The sequence below is a fragment of the Capronia epimyces genome (genome assembly GCF_000585565.1).
Source record: "Capronia epimyces CBS 606.96 chromosome Unknown aczIQ-supercont1.1, whole genome shotgun sequence".
Taxonomy (NCBI): domain Eukaryota; kingdom Fungi; phylum Ascomycota; class Eurotiomycetes; order Chaetothyriales; family Herpotrichiellaceae; genus Capronia; species Capronia epimyces.
In genome coordinates this window covers 1963294-1986649 of record NW_006912904.1, presented here as the reverse complement: position 1 = coordinate 1986649, position 23356 = coordinate 1963294, and the positions used below count along the sequence as shown (strand labels likewise).

Here is a 23356-nt window from a genome sequence, read left to right as displayed (position 1 = left end):
CAATTACGTGACGGTAAACATGTCTCGGCTCCGACAGAAAAAATGCCTAAAACAGTTTCTCGAAAGCGTCGAGCTTCTCACATGGATGACGACAAGGAGAACCACCCTCCAGCCGTTGATTCTGAATCTGCGACTACAGGAATGACCTTGATGAAATCGAAACACAAGAACGCAAGAGATGGGAAGCTCGCAAGACAATCGGTAGAAAAAGACCCGGGACGGACATCCAGCCAGCTGCCTAGCACACCAACCAGCAAAGTTACCAAGCCTAGCATTCGTGATCGGCGACCAACGCCTGGGAGAAAGGTTCCTCCGCGTGGTTCTCCGCCAAATGCATTCCGGCCTGAGATCGACCCTGAACGAATGAGGAATCCAAAGCCGCTGCCGCCACCAGCAAAGAAACGTGGGAATTCTGGCCCAAATGATGATCGATTTAAGAAAGAAGCGCTCAGAGATCCCAATCATACGTTCCACGATCTATATGTTTGCTATAAGAAAGGTCCCCGCGGCTCTCCAACTTATGATCGCGCATGGTTCCAGCTCGACTACCATAAGGTAGCGGAGTGGATGAAACCAAAAGTCTACAACAAGCGCAGTATGATGCGAAGCATGGAGATATACGTTGAGAGAGCGCAGCAAGAGCAAACCAAGATGGCGGAGATTTTCTTTCTAAGTGGCACAGTTCCCAAAGACGTCCCTGCGCGCGACGTAGCCATGTGGAAGGATCGAGTGTCTAAAGACCTGGACATCCCCTTCCACAAAATCGATGTTGCCGCGTTCGAAGAATGGGAGAGAAGAGGGTTCGAAAAGCAATTGCCCTCGGATTGGACTTGGACGTCGCTCTCTGATGAGGAGAAGGAGAGACTGTTCAGGCTAGGAGACGGGCTCTCGCTGAGAAAATGATCTGAGAACTTGAGAGACTCCGAGCTGTCAGAATTACGTGCCAGCCAACACGCGGCAACCTACCGCAAAACGAATCGGCCCCAAGCACCTCACCCGGCCTCCCATGAGTCTACCCGCTGTCACTTAGTTCAACTTTAAGAGTAACTGCGACAGTGCGGATTGACAAAATTGAAGTATCATTCGTTTGACATCATGTTCTGAGCTACTAAGTATGGAACAATGCGACTGCAGTGCAGGAAAGATGACCACAGATTACGTTGGTTATATAAGCAGCCTCGTGGCTGTGGTGGCTGGTCTCTCTAGGGTCCTGATAGGGTGAGACTTGAACACCACACTAATACCCCGGATCCATTACCCGGTGCCTCCTAAAGCCTGATCTCTTGGCAGTGACGTCTCTTGAGTTAGGTACCTGCCCATTCTAGCGAAGTTGAACTCACTCTCAGTCTGTTCTCCAACAGATCGAATGCCCTTATTACCCAGCATCCCAATGTCGAATATGGCACCTTCAAGAGGGGCCTCTCACATCGAAGGTGATGGCGATATCGCTGTACAACAACAGTCCAACTCAGCTCTCGCAAAGGCAAGACGCAACCTCAAATACCTCATATCGCCAACCTCCCCTGGCGCTGAGAAGCCTGCACGGCTCCGCACTAGAGCGTTGTTGCGTACCTTGAGGTACGTTAGTCAATTCATCATCTGGCGACTGGTGCGATGGGCCAAGTACGTGGCGGTTGGGTCACTTGTGGCTGCGATAGGAGCCACTGCTATCGGCGGAGCGGTCTCCGGCGTTGCCTGGCTGGCAGCTCCTCCTACGTTCGGAGCTAGTATCATCGCAGCATCAGTGTGGGGCGTTGGGAAGTTTGTAGCTGGACGACTGCATAAGAGGTGGGAGAAAGAGGGAGGGGATGCAGGAGAGGCAATGAGAGAGCGAGTCGAGGACACCCAAGACGTCAGGGGGGATGGGTCGTTTGGGATTGATATGGGTCCACGAGCAGCGCCTTGGTGAAGATCAAAAGGCCACCGTGCTGCGGAATGCTCCTGGCGCACACGATTCAGTTGACGACCAGGGAGGCATGTTGGAATGAAGAACGAGTCCTGCCGTTGAACCGACCATTATCCCCAACACATATCAAAGCTCAACAGAAATCGGGGGCCTTTGGCACATGTTCCATGTGCTGATGTATAGAGCCATCATGCATGGATGCCAGAAAGGGCACCATAGTGCGAAGTAGGCAGCCAATCCAACGCTGCCAGTCATAACAGATGCCGCGCTGGAACAAGAACTACCGCTGGCAAGACCCCATAATGCCGCCACATGTCAGAATGCAAAAGATTCGAAGAGCCAGGGCAGATGTTGGACTTGACTTCCTTGTGATGTCGCAAAGCGGGATCATGCGTGGATGTTTCCTCGTGCGGTATCTCAACATTTGACTGGTCCCAATAAAGTCCGCCATGAAGTCACATGCGTACCTAGGTAGCTGCACAGCGGCAATACAGAAACATATCATAGGCACCTATAGGTATGACGGGGTCGAGATAGGGACATCATATCTGTTCCTTTGCTTGAAGCCAATGTATGCTGGGATCAGCAATGCCCAACCGAAGACAATGAATGAATGAATAATACCTACCTTACCTTAGGTCCGGGGTACGGAGTACCGGATTCTTTTAGGTGGCAATACGAGCAAAGTACGGAGTACGAGATACGACGGGCTGACCACGGGACATCTTCCGGTGCCCAACAGGTTTTTTGGCCGGTGGCCTGTCCTGTCAGGTTACTCGATTTTGCCACGGATAAATGACCCCCGAGGCCCTGGCCGCCCCATCACTTTTTCCACACCATGATACAATGTTAGAATAGCTGGTCCTATGGGAAGCTTTTCACTGCGGACGCTTCTTGAAGCGATATTATGCACCTCTACCATAGTCTTGTCCAATTCGTCGTACTCGGTACTGCTGTACTCCGTAGTGCTTATAGAGCTATCTGACACAGGGTTTTGCGGCGAAATTCAGGGCCTGGCTTCTAGGCAGCTTCTAGCGCAAGGCACAGCAGCTCTCCACCAATCAGGGCGTGTATCTGCGGCTAGACGACAGCTCTGAGCCCCTGCGCTTGGAGCTGCTAGTGACGTGTGTTTCCCCAACAAAATTCATCCTCAGCCTTTCTCCCTCCCGACACAGCATGCAGGCTTCCCTTGCGAAAAAAGGCACCTGAGGTCTGGTGGAATGAAGTAGCTCTCGTCCAAACGGATCACCCTGTTTGGTCAACCCTCACCACACATCTTCACCCTCCTGTGGTCTGGCCTCGGAACAAACAGCAGCAGGACCCGTCCTTTGCCCCGTCTGGTTCCTGCCGTCTCGCCATCCCCACACCCTGCACCAGGCGACTCAACATATCTCAGACACAGACCAAGCTTAGCCCCTTCATATATTTTGATCACTCCCGTCGAGCTTTTCTTCAAGTCTTCACCCTCGCTTCACCTCCATTCTCTCTGGCATTGGTTGATCACTGCCAACTGTCCAACATGCCTTCGCACCAACCCACCGCCGGTGACTTGGCCGTCAAGCCAGAGTACCTCTCCTCTCAGCCGTCGCCCATGGCCAAAACCACCGAGCCCAACCGGAACCCGAAGTACGACCCCAAGAAAGTGCACATCACCGAGACTCCCATCACCAGGTCAAACTGGTACAAGCACGTCAACTGGCTCAATGTCACTCTGATCATCCTCATTCCTCTCTATGGCTGCATCGGAGCCTTCTGGGTTCCTCTACATCTCAAGACTGCCCTTTGGGCCGTGGCTTACTACTTCGCCACTGGATTGGGAATCACCGCTGGCTATCACAGACTATGGGCACACACCTCGTACTCGGCTACTCTTCCTCTGCGAATCTTCCTCGCTGCCGTTGGCGGTGGCGCTGTTGAGGGTTCGATCAGATGGTGGGCCCGCGACCACCGCGCCCACCACCGATACACCGATACCGACAAAGATCCATACTCTGTCCGGAAAGGACTCATGTATTCCCACATTGGGTGGATGGTCATGAAGCAAAACCCAAAGAGGATTGGCCGAACCGATATCTCGGACCTGAACGAAGATCCAGTAGTCGTCTGGCAACACCGGAACTACCTCAAGGTAGTCGTCTTCATGGGCCTCATTCTGCCGACAATCGTTGCCGGTGTGGCGTGGGGAGATTGGTTGGGTGGTTTCGTCTACGCTGGAATCCTCCGCATCTTCTTCGTTCAGCAAGCCACTTTCTGTGTGAACTCTTTGGCTCACTGGCTCGGAGAGCAGCCATTCGATGACCGCAACTCCCCTCGGGACCATGTTATCACTGCTCTTGTTACTCTTGGTGAAGGTTACCACAACTTCCACCACGAGTTCCCGTCCGACTATCGCAATGCCATTGAATGGCACCAGTATGACCCCACTAAATGGTCGATCTGGATCTGGAAACAACTTGGTCTCGCCTACGATCTCAAGCAGTTCCGCAGCAATGAAATCGAGAAAGGCCGTCTCCAACAGTTGCAGAAGAAAATCGACCAGAAGCGGGCCAAGCTCGACTGGGGCGTGCCTTTGGACCAGCTGCCGGTCATGGAATGGGAAGACTATGTCGACCAAGCCAAGAATGGTCGTGGGCTGATCGCCATCGCCGGCATTGTCCACGATGTCACCGACTTCATCAAGGACCATCCAGGTGGCAAGGCAATGATCCAGTCTGGTATTGGAAAGGATGCTACTGCCATGTTCAATGGTGGCGTTTACGGGCACAGCAATGCTGCCCACAATTTGCTGTCGACGATGAGGGTCGGTGTCATTCGTGGCGGTTGCGAGGTTGAGATCTGGAAACGTTCTCAGATGGAAGCCAAGGGTGAGACTCGTGACCTCAACGGGGAACGGGTCGTTCGAGCAGGACTCCAACCCACCAAGGTGCTCCAAAACACACCCACAGCGGGTGCTGCTTGAGTCAGCTGATGTGCACGAGTTTCAATAGACCTAACGAACCCCCCTATTAGCTAGCGAATGGATGTTGTTTGGCGTTTGGAGTGCAACAATGGAATGGGATTGAAAGATGCAGATGGAGCATGATCCGTGGATAGTGTCTTTTTTATTATCAGTATTCCATCATTGCAAGACAGCCTCAGAAAGCGTTTGCTGTATGAACATTGACGATGATGTCAACCCAACCCAACCCAACTCAACTCTTCTCAATCACGGGAACATTTCATTGCTGTGTCGATTTATCGTAGCATTATAGCGGCGATGGTCTCCAACTCCGCTCCTGGTCCTAAGCCCACAGGGATCTCCGCCAGCCTCGGATCGGATGTAAGCACTGAGCCTTGTCAGTTCACAAAGTATCCAAGGGAGTCCATCACCTTCTGAAGGCCGACTCGCCAATCCCACCATCACCCATCCGCTCTCCGAGATCGCGCAACGTGTGTCCATTGCAATGTGGATTGGCTTCACTTCCTCCTCGAAACTCATGGTCCCCTCTATTATTATCATCTACATGTGTCCCGCATCCATTCACTCCTTTGATGTCACCTAGGCCGTTATAGTCCGTTGCAACCCACCAACGATTGTGTGATAAACAACCCCTCCACCGCCCAACCGCCATGTCTTTCCGCGAACAGGGGAACGAGCATTTCAAGGCCGGTGAATACAAAGAAGCCGAGGCGCTCTACACTCAGGCGTAGGTTGGTGGACTACAGGAAGCCGATAGCTTGACTAATCACGCCTCAGCATCGCCGAACACTCTCGCTCCGACCCCAAGGTCTTCGCCAACCGTGCCCTCACCCGCCTGAAACTGCAAGACTGGCCAGGCGCCGAGTCCGATGCCAGGAAAGCGATTGAATTGTATGGACCCAAGAACAAACAAGCGGCCATGAAATCGCATTATTATCTGGCCCAAGCACTTCTGCCACAACGGCACGTCCGTGAAGCGCTGGAAGAAGCCAAAACGGCCTACGCGATCTGTATCGAGACCAGAGACTCCAGCGCCGAGTTGATCGGCCAATTCATTCTGAAGGCGAAACAAGCCCAATGGCAGGCGAAAGAGACGGCGCGGCTGAGAGACTTGAACGAGACCCTGGCCCTAGTGGAAGATCTGTTGAATCAACAGCTACAGCGCGACGTTCAGAGTGTGGAAGAACGGTTTGCCAAAGGGGAGATTGGCGAGACCGGAAAACGGGAAGAGATCGAGGAGTTCGAGAAGGAGACAGAGAGCAGGCGAAGTATTGTCCGCAAAGCATTCCAAGATCCTAGCAATCCGGAATCAATGGAGAGAGTATGTTCATGTTCCATTATCCCCAACCAGGCCTATTGTGGCAGTCGATATTGACAATCCGCCCCAGGTCGTTCCGGACTGGCTGATCGATCCTATCACGTTTGAAGTCATGCACGACCCCGTCGTCACGCCGACTGGCGTCTCTTTCGAACGTGTCAGTCTGCTCAAGCACATCAAGCAGACTGGCTTGGATCCGTTGACCAGACTACCTATAAGACCCGATCAATTGATCCCCAACGTTGCTTTGAAGAACGCCTGCAATGAGTTTTTGGAGAAAAACGGCTGGGCGGTCGACTGGTGATGTTTGGGCATGTTGTGACAAGGAGCATGGTTTGGTTAGCATTGAGCAATGGTCTTGCATCTTGCATCTTGCAGCTTTGGCAAGCGGCGGCGTCAGGACAGGGTTTGGGTTTTGACAGAGCGATGTGTGCTCTTGAGCGTCAGCGAGAATGTTTATTGGTCTTTGCCCATTCTTTTACTTCTTATTTAGGATGATATGCAGTGGTTTCATGAAGTTGAAGTTGGCGGCACGACAACATCAATTCAATCTCAATAAGCTGATATTGTTCTATCACGGCGTACTGGACAGATTATGCAACCTTTAAACCTGTCTAGTCACACATTGATTCACTAGAGCTGGCAGAAATTAAAGGGCCAGAATCGGTGTCTAGAAGAGTCTTGAATGGAGAGCCTCACGAACCCTTGTGCCGAGCCTTGTAGCTAACCCTAGTAATCAAGAGACACTGGCAGGAGACAAGACTTGACACTGCCAGATGCTACAGTATACGGAGTGTGTCGGCCCTTACCGGCCTGTCACCGCCAGACTGCGGTGGTCATGCTTTGCCAGCACCACTAGTAACACCAGTTCTGGTGGTACCCCGCCAAATTCTGACGTCTTTTGCTGGAGCCTCTACTGCATGTTTGTTGCCCTCTCGAAACTTGCCTTGGCCGAGTCTTTCCCACGTCTATACCGCCAATTCAAGGGAACTTTGTGAAATCAGATCTTCACACATCAAGTCCAGTCTGTAAGTGTACTTGAGAATGAAGACTCAACCCTTCTCCCTGTCCCCGTCTCCATTGTCGTCGAGGAGACGGAAATAGAGAGTCACGCTCCAGTTCTAAGCACCTCCCTCTGCTGTCAGAAGTTGAGCTCGGGTTCCTGAGCTCACATGCTCGCTCCCATTCAGCTTGCATTCCACACAGTCCTGTTCTGAGAACTAACTTCTTCCTAGTCAGAAAAATCCCTCCAGTCATCCGCTTCTCGTCCCGAAAAGTTTTCTGCCAAACACCAGCTTCCGGCACTCTGTTCCCTAGAATATATTTGCGAGACGCCTGACTACCAACACAAGATCCAAGATGCCTTCTGCCGCATTCACAAAGGCCGCCGAGGAGAGCCGCCAGCTCAAAGCCAAGCCGAGCAATGACGAATTGTTGGAGGTGAGTACGAATTTCGATTCAGATATTGTTTGGCCGCATCTCTTTTTCCGCAGATGAGATTGGGAAATGGCGCTCTGGGATGCAGAAGTGGTAGGGATGATACTGGGTGACGTCGCTTCCGGAACAAGAGAAGGGACCAAATGACAGCAATAAGGACACGGCTAGGCGGGGGCAAGTTGGACGTTGAGGCCGACAGAGAGCTGACACACTCCGTCTCTCTCTCCCCCCCCGCCTACGTTGACTGCGTTGGTCACCAAGCTTTCTGTTCTGGTTGCATCACAACTCCCCATGCCCCGGCCGAGGCTCGGCGTGTGACGGTCTCGTTTCATCGTCGGCTAGGAGGACCACCTGCCCAAAACACTGCCAGGATTGCATGATATCAAACGATCAAGATGTAGCTGACTCTATTTTTGTTTGCCCTTCCAGCTCTACGCTCTCTTCAAAGTCGCCAACGGCGAGGACTTTTCCAAAGCCACTGCTCCAGGCATGTTTGACCTAAAGGTACGTTGTTCAGAGTCCCCGCGCTCATATACGGACTTGCCTGCATCTCTCGACCATCACCCCCATATGCCCTGAGCTCAGCCAACTAACATGCACGTGTCTCTATCGGATTAAAGGGCAAAGCCAAACACAAGGCCTGGCAGAAAGAAGTCGACGCAGGCACCACGGCCGCGGACGCCGAGAAGCGATATGTCGAGCTCGTGGGAAAACTGAAGGAGAAATATGGCTTCGACCCGTCAAAGGCGCCTGAGGCTGTCGGCTCGAACTGAGTCGAACTGCACGGCCAATACGACCTAGGATGCCTTGTGGAGCATGACTGAGTGTGGCATGCACTGCAAGCTACAAACATGCAGCAAATGGAGATACGTGCTGCAAGGTCACAAGAATGGACGGGAGGCGTGGTATGAGGAACTACAAAGCCTGTGAACGACAGTCTACTTGCTCTGCTCTCTTCTGGCCGCATTTTTCCTTGTGGCATACAGTGTCTGTCTCGTGTTCTCTACGTGTTTATCGCCTGCTTTATACACGGTCCTTCATCGTCTCGTTTGTTTAAAGAGAATTGGCTGAGTGGTTTAAAGCAATAAGCTTGAAACTTTCTCATACAGTGCCCATCTTCTTGTTTTCTAATCACCCAACCCTAGCCCTTACTAGAGTCCCCATCTCTTGTTTTCCAATCACCCAGCCCTAGCCCTTACTTAGATCTCCAGGCGTTGAAGCCCGCTGCGGTAATGCATGACGTTGAAGCTACTGACCTAGATCATGCAAGGACAAGGAGCGAGTCACACGGTGGAGCTACTGACCTGGATCATGCAAGGACAAGGGGACAAGGGGACACAAAGCGAGCCACACGGCCTAGCCTAGCCGTCCTTCTCTTCTGTTGCTTGAATTGAAATGGGCCCGTTACGTCGCCAAACTCGCGTCGTTGCCTAAAAAGAAGAAAGGGAATACATACCAAACGGTCCTCATGTCCAACTTGAAGAGAAGAGAAGAGGAGAGGCGGCCTGGCATTGGCATTGGCCTTAGCCTCTCTCTTTCATAATGGACCAGTACCATTACCATTACCATCATGTATGATTCCTTGAGTGAAAGACTCGCGGTCATGTCAATATCATCCTTGGACGAAGAACTCTTAAGGTATGCCGCTATTCCAGCCGATCGGGGTCTTATCATAGCGTACTGTAAGTCCGCGTTCGCGTTCACGTTCACATTCAGGTTCGCTTGGAGAGATAAATCCCAAATCTAAGCCAAAAGAGTACAGTCCATCATTGGGCTGCCTCGACCGACATGACAATATCTAATATCAAATATCTGATACTGATACTGATAGATAGATGTACGGACACTTTTGTCCCTAAGGGTCAGAAGAAATCTCTCGGCCACCGTCTTCCGTGTCGATCGGGCGCATCGTAAGTGCCCTGCGGCGACCAGGGCATGTTGACCTCGGCGTACGGCGTCAATGGCAGGTCATAAGGCAAGCGAAGGCCGACGACGGTACTGGTATCGACAGAAGGATCATGCGCGGCGGGCGAAGGTGACAGTGACGGTGACGGTGTGTCTTGACCGAACACGGGTACCATCCGCACAGTACGAATACTCGTGGTGCAGTAGTCATCATCGTCCAACTTGGTGGTGTTGGGGCTGGCAACATCATCGCCAAACAGCTCAGGCCAGACCAGGACACCGATCTCAAAACTCTGTACAACCACCTCTTTGGCCTTTTCCTTCCCCTTCCCCTTCCCCTTCCCCTTTTCTGTTTCGCGCAATGCCCCCCAAGCTTGCGTCGACAGGTTTGCGCTCGTCATCAAGGCCCAATCGATATCGGGCACCGGATCGTCTATGGTCGGTTTGCTGCGGAAGCGGACATACGTCTTGATATGCGGCGCCGCCAGGTCTCTTCTTGCTCTGCTCTCCTCCCGCGGTCCGCGGGTCCATTGACACAGTGCGCTGCGCAGTGAAGTGATCTGCTTCAAGTGTGCCGCGCTCTGCGCCTTGGTGTGGATCGAGCCACCTGACGCGTACCCGTCAAGTGACGCGGCGACGTTGCTAGGGGTAGGGTAGACGATTGAAAGGTTGGTATAGATCTGCGCCGGCGCGGTCGGTCTACTCTTCTGACCACAGATGGCAGGGAAGAACTGGTTCAGCCAGGGCATGGGGAGGGTGGCGATGGACGAAACTTGACAGACTACATGAGGGTGAGGGTGAGATTTGTCGAAGTTGCTCTGGTCGGCTGTCGCAGTCTTAGTCTTCGATTGACATTGGCCGGGACAGACGGTTTCCAGGGCTCGGAAAAGACTTGGATAACCCCAGAGTTTCTGGTCCCAGAGGGCTTGGGCATCCATTTGAATAGACAGATTCTTCATCCGTGACGGTACCGACGCAATAAGGGCGCCTCGGACACGGCTGAAATCGTACTGTACAAGCTCGTCTCTCAGATGTTTGGTCTTGGAGCCGTACGCAGATAGATAAGCCATGAGGTCGAGCTTGAAGCGCGATCCAGTCCCAATGCGTCCGACCGTCGTGCTCGGATTTCCCAAAACTTCCATCTTGGGGAGCATGGGAGACTGCCAGACAGCCTGGGTCATGTTGGTCCAGTCCTTCTGCAGCATGTTGGCAGTATGGATGACGACCTGGGCCAAGTCGTCGTGGGTGAATAGGATGAACATCTTGCTATGGTGCGTTCCGAACGGGTCGGGCAGGTACGCGGTCATGGGTTCGACGTTTGGCCAGCGCCGGCATGCATCTTCGATCCCAATTCTGTTCGCGTCTTCGGCCCTCCACGATCCATGAACCACTTTGACCTTGACCTGCGCCCGGATGTCGGCGTCAAAGTAGCCCATCAGCCAGTCCACGTCGAAGCAGTAGTTGAAGATCCACGCCTCCTTGATCAGCGGGTTTCCTAGGATGTCGTGGAGGGAGACGGTGTCGATGTTCTGAGATGCAGGAAGATCGCGGATCGAAGTGAGTTTGAACGGCGACGGAAGCGGCCTCCAGCTCAAGGCAGTGGAAACGTTGCTTGTGGGGGATGTGGTCTCGACGGTCGCAGACACTTTGCCCCTAGTAGGTCGTTGGTCTTGATCGTGCCCACGACCATGCGGTGTCCGGCGATCCGGCACATCACCAAGACTTCGAGTCTCCTGCCAGCGCCGGGAGGAGGAGGAGCCCTTGTTTCGGTGGTCCGCTTGAGGAGTGGTTGTGCCAGACCGAGACACGGCAGGCGGCGAGATGGACCGTGAAATCGAATCCAGAAAGGCAGCGCGTTTGGTGCGAATCGAGGCCCGGTCAGTGTCAGTAGTGACAGCTCGCTCATTCAAGGCAATGGGCGACGCGCCATCGTGGTCGTGGTTGTGGTCGGCGTCGGCGTCGAGCTTGAGACGCTTCGAGGGTGGCGAAGTCATGCTATGCTGCTGGAGAAAGGCGGTGTCGAGGCCGGTGGTGGTGGTGGTGGTGGTGGTGGTGGTGGTAGTGTTGAGATGTTCATGAGGTGACAGAGCGGCGATGTTCCTGTTCCTGGCGGGTTGGGAAGGACGCTGCCGCCACTGCATCGAACCACGATGCACATCACCGCGATGTACTACTACTAGGTCGTCTTATTTGGCAGTTCGATGGTTAGGAATTTCTTCACCCTCTGTTGCGCTTCATCATCAACATGGCCCTGGCGTCGGCGTTACTTCACTTCGGGAAATCGATTGTATGATGCAAAGTACGTTCGAAAGCCACGGCCAGGGCCACGACCACGACCAGCATGGATGGTTCCATGTCATCGGAGGCTGTACAGGTATAGAGTTCTATTTTGCCGTCTACGTCCTCCCACCCTTTCTTTACCCCGGCGACGCACTTTACACTGGCGACGCATGGCCTTGGCCATATTGGCCCCGGTTGTCCACGCTGAAGATCAACAAGGCCATGGTGTGTCTCACAAACAAGCCGAACAGTCCACACACGCTTTGCATGATCAACAGCTCCCTTGTCAGCTGGTCTTCTCGCATCGGGCCTCGCCACACCAGCCACAGGTTAATGATGGTCAGGTTGGACGTGCTCGAGATGCGGTTCGTCTTGGGATTCACCGTCACCTGCAGCAAGTGCAGCTTCTCCAGAGTGAAGAAAACCGTGGTCAGGAGCTTGCTTGGGGGCCGGTCATCCGGCCAGGGCGTCACGCTCGGCTCGAGCATGCCAGTCCTCGCATTGAACTTGGGGAGTCGGTGTCTTGGACATGGAATGATCTTGAAAAGCTGAGGGGTGCTGTACACGAAATTGACGATCTGAGGAATGAGAAGCAGCAGGAGTGTCTTGCTGAAATGTGCCATGATCGCAACCACTGCAAAGGTCATGCCGGCCACATAGCAATACGTGTCGCCGACAAAGACTCGGGCCGGGTATCGGTTGTGGATGTACAGCGCGGCGGACACGCCCAAGAACGGCAGGAGTAGGTACAGGGTCAAGAGGTGCGAGTCGGTGGCCGGGTGCGGGTGTGTTGCGTAACCATTGCTCAAGACCGGATTTCCAGGAAACGGCACGAGGTAGAGCGATGAATTGAGGATCAACAGCACAGCGACGACCAGCGCCTGGCCGACCTCGATCCCGTTGACCCCGGCCAGGATGTTGATCGAGTTTGGCGCAAAGATCGACAACGCCGACAGGTACAGGTAGTAGAGGAAGGACAGGTTGATAAGTCGCGTCTGGTTCGGCATATACTGGACCAGGAAATTGGGCACCACCACCGACGTCACTCCGAAATCGACATAGTAGACGATGAGCAGCGGCAGCGAGGCAATGGCCGGGATGAAGAACTTGTGCCTCCATCGGAGGTCCAGGATATCATCGGCCATACCAAGAATAGTGGTGGTTTGGAGAGTGTTCAGGGCCGATTGATACGAGGACAGTTTCGAGTGCGGGAAGCGGTGCAGAAAGCGTCCTGTCTCAACCTCGCTGATGGTGATGACCACGTCCCGGTTCCCGCCCCCCGAGGTGGCGGCGACGATGTCCTTGTAGAAGGCGAAGGGGATGAAGGCCATGAGGACGAGGATGTAAACCGATGCTGCAACAGCCCCCAGGGCCTCCGGGCTAGAAACAACCGTTGTCAGCAAACACGCTCTCGCTCTTCCACAGGGCGGACTGCTCGGAGCTCACATTTCTTTCGGGATCAATTTGCTCATGTCCCTGCCCTTCAGACCAGCCTTGACAAACGACGGGCCTGACCATCGGACAAAGGCATAGGTCATGGAGAAGGCCAAGGTTGAAAAGGCCAGAGATGCCACCAGAGGGGCACCGCCGCCATCGAAGGAGTTTGCGATGACGGCCAGAGAAGCGCCGGTCAGGAGCAACAGTGACCATTTCTCCGAATGCGACAAGCTGGAAGACATGATGCCTGCCCGCTCAGCAAGAAGATGGGTTGAGACGGTATTGCTGTATGTAGACTTGTCCTACCGCAACGCCATGACAGTCTTGGTAAGACCAATCGTCCTCAAACAAAGAACAAAGCGGGAAGAGCGAAGACAGGTTGGCTGACAGTAGACTGACAGAATGACACCTTCCACCTTCCAGTACGGAGTCCACGCAGGTAGTAGTGTCCAGCCACCAGCAGAGATGGGTGGCAGAGCAAAGGTGGAGGTATTGCTCTATACGGCGTACTCGACAACCTGTCCTCTTGGTCTATTTTCTGTATAGGCGAGCAGCCTGGTGACTGGGACTGCACGTGCATAGGGCGGAGTGGCCGTCGGAACGATGTTATTCCGGCCGGACGCAGCCTTCTCGCCGCCGGCCAATCAGGAGCAGCGGGCACGAGCCTTCCGATCTCGACCCTCGACCTCATTCTCGCTGCTTCATCCAACTGAGATTGATTGCTATCAACCTCGCCCCGGCCTGCAGTATCGTTGAGTGCTGGATCCCGTACCATGCCTCGAATGGGCTCGACTGCCTGAACTAGCAAACTAGCACTGCCCCTGGTCGCCGGTATTCCCAGATTTGGATCCTGCCATGGCTTGAAGCAGCTTAACTGTTGACTACACCACTGCGACTGACGTGACGACATCCCCATCCCCATCCCCGATGGGCAAAGCTGAGGAGTTCGAGACCGGCCACCAGGACCGCGTGACGGTGCTGCACACCAACTTCAACGGCACCAGGATCCTCACCGCGTCAATTGACCACCGCATCAAGGTGTGGGATCGCAACGTGAAGACGGGCGCGCGCACCTTGGTCGACACCTTCACCGCCCACGACTCGGATATCAGGGACGTACGTACTGTCCTCCCCCCTTCCCCGTCCCCCGTCTCTATCTGTCTTGCGGTCTACGTCTTACCTACCCTACATCTGCCTGACCTGACCATGATTCAGGCCAAATTCCTCCACCCAACCACAGGCTCGCACATCGCGTCCATCGGCAACGACCTCAAATTCCAGTTGTGGGCCGAAGACGTGGCACAAGCGCCGAACAGTGGCCGACGATTCCGACGCATCAGCACCATCCAGTCCACGCCACGCGTCCCTTTCGTATCGCTTGACCTGAAGACGACCGACAATGTGTACATGACACTGGCGCTCATCGACCGTCAGGGACTTCTGAGTATCTACGAGCCGACCAACCCCGACGACCTACGGGAGTGGACGCTGGTCGACGTATTCAACGTGTGTGGCGTTAACCCGCCCGGCCGGGGCGATGAAACGAGCTTCAAAGTCCGCTGGGACCAGAACCCGACCCCGCTGGCATATGTGAACAGTGTCAGCAACGACCGGAACCAGCTCAGCCTGGTGGTGTCGGCGCTCAATGAAGTCAAGCTGTACCGCTCCATGGTCCCCAGCAGCGGCGATGGCCCCGGCTCCGGCACCTCCAACGCCAGCCACCGAATCATGTTCTACGAAGCGGCGCGCCTACCGCGCCACCCGGCCCTGGTGCGTGACGTGCAGTGGGCGCCGTTCAGTGTGCGCGGGACCGACCGCATCGCAACCGCATGCCGGGATGGCGCCGTGCGGATCTTCGAGCTGGGCGTCGCCGAAGCCCCCAACGGGAGGACGGACGCATCCGCCTCGTTAACCACCTCGACTTCGCGGACAACGTCCAACGTCCAACAGCGCCAACACCAACACCAGCAGCAGCAGCAGCAGCAGCAACAACAACAACAACAACAACAATCGAGCCTCACATCCGCCATCACCGGCCGTACCACCCAACCCCACGGCGCGGCGGGCTCGGCGCTCGCGGACTCGGCAGCGGGCACGCCATCGCGCACCGCACGCACCGGCCATGTCTTCCCGTTCGCGACGACCATCCAGTCGTCCACGTCGCTGCCCAACGCGCACTCGGACGCCTGGTCGCTGTCGTGGGACGGCCAGGGTCAGGTGCTGATGAGCAACGGCTCCGACGGCGTCACCAAGCTGTGGCGCAAGAGCGTGCTGGCCGGCCAGTGGCTCGTCTTTGCCGGCCAGGAGGTTCTGGATCCCGCCGACGACGCGGACGCAGAGCATGACGTGGACCAAGGAGACCGCGACAGTGATTTATAGCTTGATTCCCATACCAGGTACTTCTTGTGGGCGGTTTCTAGATTAGGGACAACAGTGGCAGCCAGGCACGGGCACAGGCTTATATATCCATATCCCTATGGACACCCTCTACCTCGGATATCATTGAAAGTCTACTCCGTACTGTACAATCAAATTACAACAATGCATCACTGATCAAGATACACCACTAACCCTCAAAATACGGGCTCGTCACAATCGTGCTATCTCGCCTCAACCGCCGGCGGGTCCGTTTTGCTGGCGGCGTGACCATCTCATCCTCTGAGACTTCTTTGACATGACCGTGTTTGACCTCAGCTGCGGTCGTGGAGCGCTGGTGTCTCGTGCTATTTCTGGTCGTTCGCTGTGACGCCGACTTAACCGTATCTCGAGCATGAGGTCTGCGCGGAGATGGCTTTGCTGGCCGAAACTCGTCTCCATCGTCTTCTTCCAGACCACCAGATAAAGCGGGCCCAGAATCGTCCGACGTGTCAATGCTATCACTGGCAGGAGAACTGGGTACGTTCGATTGAGCCCTCCCCTTCGTTGAGCGCCGGAGACGAGGGCCAGGTATAGATACTTCGACCAATCTGTCTGATGTCGGACCCATGGAGACCCCCATCTCTTCGTCAGATGCATCGTTCATAGCTTCAGACTGTTCATCATCATCGTCGTCGTCGTCGTCGCCGTCGTCTTCGTCGTCTTCAGCATCATCACTGGACACGGATGACAGTTCGGAGCTCTGGCTTTCCTGAGCTGCTCGAAGAAGAGACTGCCGCTGCCGCCGCACTGGCGCTTTCAAGGGTGAAAGTGATGTGGGCGTCGGGTATTCTGCAGCTGCGCGTTGCTTGCCTTTCAACTTGTTCGTCTCTGGCGGCTCCTCTTGGTGAACCATCTCTAGATCTTCAGGCACTGCAGGCTCATCATCAACAATGAAACCGCCGCCGCCAAAGGTGTCGTCATCAGATTCCTGTGGCAGCGCTGCCCCCGGCATGCGGTCGTCGTCGTCGAGACTAATCCGCTGATCCTTGCTCATGCCACGAGTCAGATCAGAGTGGTCGGTCAGAACGTCTCCGTAGGTATCTTGGACTCGCTCGCGGATCCTCAGCCCCATGACGAATTTTCGCCACAGGTCTAGCACTAACTTTTCCATTTTGCCCTCCTCTTTCCTCCGTTGCTCCTCGTTGAACTTGGTCCAGGCCTCAATCACAGCTTTCTCGTTTTCTTTCGCAACGACAACGCCTGTGCAGATGGGGACTGCTCTCTTGTTTCCAAATTCGAACCCAGTCACAGCTTCTGCGTAGTCGATATCCAGCTTCTTGCATATCCGCACAGTCGCTCTGAGGGGGATATGCACTGCACCCTTGGGGACCATGCTAGGCACGAAGCAATCGATATTCCCGTACGCGTTCTTGGGTATGACGCCATTTTCAATAGGAGGAGGAATGATGTACTCGGTCTGATCCCAGGAATAAAGGCCTTGCATCTGCTTTTCTCCCGTCTGCCTTTCATAGTCCTCAGCCTCACGCTTCCTGGTCAGAGTCACCGCTCGGACAGGCACTAGCTTCAGCGGAGTCTCGCCTGCTTTTGGTCTCCGGCCTTCTTTATGCCATGATTCTGCCGTCAAGCACCTTTCTACATCGCTGCGACGGTATACAGGCTCTTCCTTCAGGTTCGGACCCTTACCAGACACAAACATCCTGTCTGGTTTTGCGCCGGGCCTCAATGCTTCTTCGCGCCTCAAGAAACGCTCGAGCACAAAGTCTGCCGAAGCTTTTAGACTCTGAAGAGTGTCCACATCTGACTTGACGTCCTTTTTCTCCGGCAACTGCGGGACAAGATCAGAAGAATCTTCAATATCATCGACAGCCGTGCGCATCAAGTCCGGTCGTACATAAGAGCTCATCACACGTTTAAACCAGTCGTAATCCTCGTATCTTTTGATCTTGCCATGTTTGGTATAAACCGGGATCTTTTCAACGGGAAAGCGAAACCCTTTTGTCTTGCCCGGCCATATCTTCTTCTTCAGATATCGGACAGTAACATCTTTAGCGGTCCCATCAGACGAATACGCAACGACATAAGCTATGACAGTTTTCGTTTTTTCGGCTTTGGCCCCACGAGGCTCAAAAGAAGCCAAGATCTCCGGGGTGGAAGCAACTGGATTTGCAAGAACAAGAGGGGACACCGGAAGGATCCTGTTTGTGATGGGAGACACTGCTTCAGTCCAGTAGATTGGGAAGGGGTTATCGCGATCGTACTTCTGTGGACGTTTTTTGGGCATCGAGGGAGTGATATCCATTAGTGAATCGTCGTCTCGGAGATCCACCCCCTCTTCGTTGTCATTGTCGTCGGCCTCTGTATCAAGGTTAATGGGACCATCTGAACTACCGTCGTTCTTGCGTCTCTTGACCGGTTGCGTTGCTTTTCGCTGCATTGGCTTCTTGGTACTCCGCGACATCGTGATCTCCGAAATAGATTTGGAGTCACCCAAGTCAGATTCTTCAGAAGACGTATCCATCTCAACGGACTGCGAAGGCTTCCGGGCCAGGTACTGCTCCGCTTTTGTCCAGCCAAATCCACAGGGCTGCAGACTTGCTACCATCCTCGACTCGATCCCAAGACCTCTGAGCAAGGCGGTAAAAAGCTGAGCTCCAACGTCCCTTGAACCTTCACATCTCCTTGCCACCTCGCGGAACTCTTTGAGATTCCGGATGCGCTCTCCGTGTTCCTCATCAACATGCTCATCGTTTCTGAAGGAGTATATGATCTGCTTCAACGCCTGTTTGGTTCCATAGCCGCGTTTCCTCAGGCCTGGCGCAGTAATCGCAAACCTCTTTTTCCAGTATGCAGACAAGACGTTCATGAGTGATATCAGGGGGTCACCGTTGCTCATGTCGGCTTTGCCCCTTTCAACGCGTTGACTTGGTCTTCCCCAGTCCCTCTCTTTCCGTGGGTTAATCTCCTTCTGTTTCCCTCGTCTTTTACTCTTTTCCGCTTTCGACTTCGCCTCAGTGTCCAGGTCGACCAGGCCACTGGCCCTCTTCCACTTGTGGACTTCTTTTTTAATCTGCGGTGGCAATTGTTGGACCAAGATCTGCTGGACTGTCTTGTCTGAAATCCACTTGTTCCGAATCACATTATGCCAGAGTAGAAATTGAACATGCATTTTGTGAGCCCGTACCCTCGCCTCTTTCTCTCGCTTCGTTGGACCCGTTTTACCTTTAGTCGCAGCAGCGGATGTGCCGTAGTCAACCACATCGTCGTCTTTTCGGAAGACCAGTTCGATCGGACCGTCAGCTAAAGGTGTACGTGCTGGGTACTCCGAGGGTTTTCCACCAGCGTCTTCCCATTCTATATTATCCTCATCGTCCTCATCGTCATTATCCCCTTGGTCCTGGAGCGGACCGTAAGGTTGTGGAGGTGCGGCCGGCACATCTTCAAACTCGTTGCTGTCCACCTCACTGAGGCTTGAGTCTGAGTCATCGCTACCGACGGAGAAGGTCTTTTTCTTGTCGAGGCCAGGGACGTTTCTAGATTCGGCGTCTAAGACATCTGCAAGTCTCGCCTTTTTGGTCGGAACAGATTGCGGCGAAGCAGGTGGTGTGGAGGAGAGCCTTTTACGGGGGAGGAAGGGTGGCATCGCAACAACCAGGACGAAATACGGCCAGTCGCTCCAGGGCCATGAGAAGTAGAGTCTTGTGTAAGATCATACTCGATGGGAACGTCGAGTCATTGCGATCTCAATATCCAAGCGCAATTCCACTTGGACGCATTAGAAGGCGTGCGTCCTTACAAAGCGCGAGTGGTGACGTCGATTATTGGTCCTTGTAGGCGGCGATGCGCCTATCGACACACCCGAATTTCTGACTCTCGTGGCGGCCGCGGGGGGAATTTTGAATCGTCAAGGTTATCTACTACAGTACCTGCCACCTACCCACAGTATATAGTACGCAACCCTGTTCCGGTGCCTGAAAGTCTTCCTGGCATCCAATATCAACCGACAAGCCCACACAAATAGCGGGAAAGGCCCCCAATTGCAGCAGAGCTTCTCATGGCCGAAGAAGAAGAGTCGCCTACACCTCTACAACAGATCAACACCTATCACTGTCTCTGTACCACCCTTATTCTAACCACCACACATAAACTTGAGTCACTCCCTCGCCGAGCTGAACCGGTCCAAGATGGTGCTTTAATTCTAGCCCCTCCTGTCGACATAACTGCATCTGGGGACGCGGTACGGGAAAATCTCAAGCCTTCCAATTCTATCCTGCTCAATATTGTCTCCGACCGTAGGCCTGTGATTGTTCGACGGGACGATGGCTTTGAGAAGAGAACGCTTTTGAGATGTGGAAGATGCAACCTGGTCGTCGGCTACGGTCTCGATCAGGCACATTTTGAAACTGCAGAGCAGGATTCAGGTCAGCAGAGGCCAATGTATCTACTCCCTGGAGGCATGCTCAGTACAGCCGACATGGCGAGTGGGAAGAGCGCACAACCCCCTCCGTGGGCAGAGAATGGCGGAGGGGAATAGTACAATTAATATGGAACAAAGGGTGACTGATGGTTTCTGTTTATTGCGTCCAAGATATCCCTACAGACTCGCAATTGCAGGATTTTATGCCTACGAGCGTTGAGCAATTGCCTCAGCATTCGCTTTCAGAAGGACCTCTTCACGCCAAATCACTCCGCGCCAACCGAGGATGCATTGCTTCCCAAGCCATAAACCATACGCTCGTAATCAAGACCATATTTGCTAAGTGCCCGAGCACCGGACCTTAGTTTGCAAGAATCGTCCGGACAAGTTCCATGTAGTTGATCTCTCCACTGCTGGTGTCGACAGCCTTCAATAACTCATCAACCTCTTCATCGCTCATCTTCTCACCCAGGTTGGTCAAGATGTATCTCAGTTGGCCCACTCCGATAAACCCGGTCATATCTTTGTCGAATACTTGGAAGCCACGGCAGTATTCTTCTGGTTCGCCAGGGTCTCTGAAACCGCCGGGTCTGTTGAGAACTTTGCTGAAGGCATCAAAGTCGACTAGCCACCCATTAGCTCACGCATGTCTAGATGGAGAGGAATTCAGTAACTCACAGTCACCTCCCACTTGCTTTTCTAGGTCCCTGATTTCTGAGAGTGTTGGATTTTGTCCACAGGCACGGAGGAGGTCGCCAAGGGACTCGAGAGCGACGCGGCCGTTGCCGCGTTTGTCGTACAGGGAGAAGGCTTCCTTGTAGTTGGTAGAAGTCTGCGAGGAGGAATGAGGATTAGCCATTGGGGTAGTTTGGAGGACGAGATCGCCCTTAGAGAACCAAGGCAGCGATGAGTATTGTGGCAAGATATGGCGGGTTGCTCATAGAGACAACGAGGGTGTGTTGGTGCTGGGTTGTAGTGGTTGGAGTTGGTTGTCATTGCGGGCGCACCCTTTTCCTTTGCCTCCTTTGCCTTGGTTCCCGCACACGGGTAGATCATTGGACGAATAGCAAGGAGCAACTCACCATCTTGATTCTGACTGAGCGAGAGTGTAGCACTTTCTATCCCAAATTTCGACGATGCAGGCTCGGCTGAGGTTTGAACACTCGATTGCAGTGAATGGAAAGATGAGGCTCTCCTGAAGCAGATACTAGTAGCGCGTGCACTGACTTGTTGACACTTGGGTCTTAGTCCATCTCCCTGCGCCCCCCGGTCAAGCGGCTTCGGTCACCCAGCAACAAACAGAGAAAGCCTAAAACCCAGTCCGCAGTTCACCGCCCATCAATGACCAGCCTCCGCTCGACTTCCTCCTGCCTTCTTCGCCCCAAGAGAAAAGATGGCATTCGCAACGCCCAAACAGATCCTCAGGATCTTCCGCTGCCTCTTGGGCATAAGCCGAAAGAATATCTCCATCGCGGCGAGGTTGCAAGCTCCAGTGACATTTCGACTTGGTGGTCGATCGAAATGGAGTGATCCCGCTAGACGCAGTCTCCTGATTTCTCTACCATCCTACACATGAAGCCTGCCTCTTTAATATCTTCAGACCTTCGAGATGTCACCCTCTTCGTCCGTTATTATTTACCTCACCCTTCGGATCCTGCGGGCGTGCCTAAATCCACAAGCTATGTGCTCTGGGTTCATCTGGCCGTCGCAACTCTCGTGTCATTGGACAAGTCGAAGCATGAGTAATGGAACAGGAGATTTCTCGGGGTGAAGTAATTGAGTCAAGAGAGCTTGATCGATTTACCGCCTCAGGCACTCCTAGTCTAGGTCACCTCTCCGGCATCAAGTCCGCTTGATAGAGCAGTTGTATGTTGCTTACTCCAACTGAGCCAAAATGGCGAGTTCCATGCTATGACTTCATTTCTATGTCCACAGCCAACGACATTCCAGACCGCGACCTGGATTTCTCGCGTGGAATGAATTCCTAAGCACATTTAGCCGATGGTGTTAGGTCCCTGCTATCAGACTATAGTCCCTCCTGGTCCAGGGCGCTGAGGAAGGTAGGATTTATCTCGGATCACTCCATCCACAGCACTCGCGATGGCATAATTATTTCCCCCACTGCAACTCTGACCAACTGATAAGGATCGCAATGATCCCTTGAATTTTGAAAGCCATCTAGCACTCTTCTCTACAGTGATCTCCCCGCGTGTTTCACAACTCACTATATCAAAAGGGTTCAAATGTATTCAGAAAGCAAAGGGGTCAGACCGGTACTCAGAAGAGCTCAGTCGTCCTCTGGCTCATCCATGGGATCCACAAGCGCCTGCTCCGAGATGCATGTAAAGATCACCAGACAGATGCGGGCACAGCAAGACCGTTGGGTAGCCTGGCAGACCAAACAGATCCAAGCTTTTCAAGAGGCGGCTTCTGAAACTACTGGCACCGGCTCTTTACACTGCCGCATCACTTCGAAGCGACCGCATATATCCTTTGACAGGATTTCATCAACATTACGCAAAATCCGAGGATGAGTGAATTGCGGCCGGCTTTGAAGGTCTTGACATCCAATCTGCCATATTCATGACGCCGAAACGGGCATTTCGGCACGAATACCGCTCTCAGTCGTGGAAAACGCCTACGGCACTAAATATCAAGATAATTCATGCTTGTTAGTGGGAGGATCTAGATTTCTAGAGTGAGGATCTAGATATCTAGCAAGCCGTGAAGATGTCGGACCCGTGTGGCGGAACGACTCCTACGACTGGCCTTTCCGGCTTTACCTACTATGTTCTCATCATCTGCAAGACGCCATTTGCCCGTGGTCAGCACTTTGGGGATGAGGCACAAGGGAGATGCACAACAACCAAACTGCTCAAAAAAGCCGCTTTCTTGGGAACCTTTGAAGGCTCCCAACCGGTCTGGAGATCTTGAGTTGTTGGTACCTCTGAGCTGGCGTTATTGCTGTGTCGACAACGCGGATCCAGATGATGCTCAGAGGGCAACTGCTCTCCAAGAAGAGCACGCCACATGACGAGCAGCTCGATAGTTTCGTGACTACCTGGACCTGGTTTCTGTATAGTCGCACATCCTGGAAGAGAACGCTGGTGCACAAGCGCAGTCCAATCTCGCTCCAACAAATGATACTGATTACCGAGCTTACTCCATTCACACTCTTGTACTCGAGGTAGTCTAAGAATTAGCAACAAAAGTCCCGGGATTGAGTGAAAAGAGACCAGACTGGACAGTTACATCCTTTTCCCTGGTCATCCCACTAGAGGTCGAACAGCCTACGTTTATTGCCGCACCAGGTTAACATGT

General features: G+C 53.6%; 11 protein-coding genes across 11 annotated transcripts; 7 read left to right on the top strand and 4 right to left on the bottom strand.

Moving 5' to 3' along the window:
- Positions 1–42: 42 nt before the first annotated feature.
- Positions 43–903, top strand: A1O3_00741 (uncharacterized protein; the record flags this gene model as incomplete). Its single annotated transcript, XM_007730891.1, has 1 exon — positions 43–903. The coding sequence occupies one exon, from the start codon at positions 43–45 to the stop codon at positions 901–903; it is 861 nt and encodes a 286-aa protein (XP_007729081.1).
- A 496-nt stretch (positions 904–1399) lies between these two features.
- A1O3_00740 (uncharacterized protein) lies at positions 1400–1909 on the top strand (the record flags this gene model as incomplete). Its single annotated transcript, XM_007730890.1, has 1 exon — positions 1400–1909. The coding sequence occupies one exon, from the start codon at positions 1400–1402 to the stop codon at positions 1907–1909; it is 510 nt and encodes a 169-aa protein (XP_007729080.1).
- A 1516-nt stretch (positions 1910–3425) lies between these two features.
- On the top strand, positions 3426–4865 carry A1O3_00739 (acyl-CoA desaturase; the record flags this gene model as incomplete). The annotated part of the gene is made up of 1 exon (XM_007730889.1): positions 3426–4865. The coding sequence occupies one exon, from the start codon at positions 3426–3428 to the stop codon at positions 4863–4865; it is 1440 nt and encodes a 479-aa protein (XP_007729079.1).
- Positions 4866–5515: 650 nt separating this feature from the next.
- A1O3_00738 (uncharacterized protein) lies at positions 5516–6487 on the top strand (the record flags this gene model as incomplete). The annotated part of the gene is made up of 3 exons (XM_007730888.1): positions 5516–5592; positions 5643–6186; positions 6254–6487. 3 exons carry the CDS (start codon positions 5516–5518, stop codon positions 6485–6487), a joined length of 855 nt encoding a protein of 284 aa, XP_007729078.1.
- Positions 6488–7542: 1055 nt separating this feature from the next.
- On the top strand, positions 7543–8393 carry A1O3_00737 (diazepam-binding inhibitor (GABA receptor modulator, acyl-CoA-binding protein); the record flags this gene model as incomplete). The annotated part of the gene is made up of 3 exons (XM_007730887.1): positions 7543–7623; positions 8050–8124; positions 8241–8393. The coding sequence occupies 3 exons, from the start codon at positions 7543–7545 to the stop codon at positions 8391–8393; spliced, it is 309 nt and encodes a 102-aa protein (XP_007729077.1).
- A 1089-nt stretch (positions 8394–9482) lies between these two features.
- On the bottom strand, positions 9483–11519 carry A1O3_00736 (uncharacterized protein; the record flags this gene model as incomplete). Its single annotated transcript, XM_007730886.1, has 1 exon — positions 9483–11519. The coding sequence occupies one exon, from the start codon at positions 11517–11519 to the stop codon at positions 9483–9485; it is 2037 nt and encodes a 678-aa protein (XP_007729076.1).
- Positions 11520–11960: 441 nt separating this feature from the next.
- Positions 11961–13484, bottom strand: A1O3_00735 (UDP-N-acetylglucosamine-dolichyl-phosphate N-acetylglucosaminephosphotransferase; the record flags this gene model as incomplete). Its single annotated transcript, XM_007730885.1, has 2 exons — positions 11961–13185; positions 13252–13484. The coding sequence occupies 2 exons, from the start codon at positions 13482–13484 to the stop codon at positions 11961–11963; spliced, it is 1458 nt and encodes a 485-aa protein (XP_007729075.1).
- Positions 13485–14169: 685 nt separating this feature from the next.
- A1O3_00734 (uncharacterized protein) lies at positions 14170–15621 on the top strand (the record flags this gene model as incomplete). Its single annotated transcript, XM_007730884.1, has 2 exons — positions 14170–14358; positions 14458–15621. 2 exons carry the CDS (start codon positions 14170–14172, stop codon positions 15619–15621), a joined length of 1353 nt encoding a protein of 450 aa, XP_007729074.1.
- A 187-nt stretch (positions 15622–15808) lies between these two features.
- Positions 15809–19261, bottom strand: A1O3_00733 (uncharacterized protein; the record flags this gene model as incomplete). The annotated part of the gene is made up of 1 exon (XM_007730883.1): positions 15809–19261. One exon carries the CDS (start codon positions 19259–19261, stop codon positions 15809–15811), a length of 3453 nt encoding a protein of 1150 aa, XP_007729073.1.
- Positions 19262–19654: 393 nt separating this feature from the next.
- On the top strand, positions 19655–20152 carry A1O3_00732 (uncharacterized protein; the record flags this gene model as incomplete). The annotated part of the gene is made up of 1 exon (XM_007730882.1): positions 19655–20152. The coding sequence occupies exon 1, from the start codon at positions 19673–19675 to the stop codon at positions 20150–20152; it is 480 nt and encodes a 159-aa protein (XP_007729072.1). The 5' UTR covers positions 19655–19672.
- Positions 20153–20396: 244 nt separating this feature from the next.
- On the bottom strand, positions 20397–20894 carry A1O3_00731 (uncharacterized protein; the record flags this gene model as incomplete). Its single annotated transcript, XM_007730881.1, has 2 exons — positions 20397–20659; positions 20714–20894. 2 exons carry the CDS (start codon positions 20892–20894, stop codon positions 20397–20399), a joined length of 444 nt encoding a protein of 147 aa, XP_007729071.1.
- Between the last annotated feature and the right edge of the window lie 2462 nt (positions 20895–23356).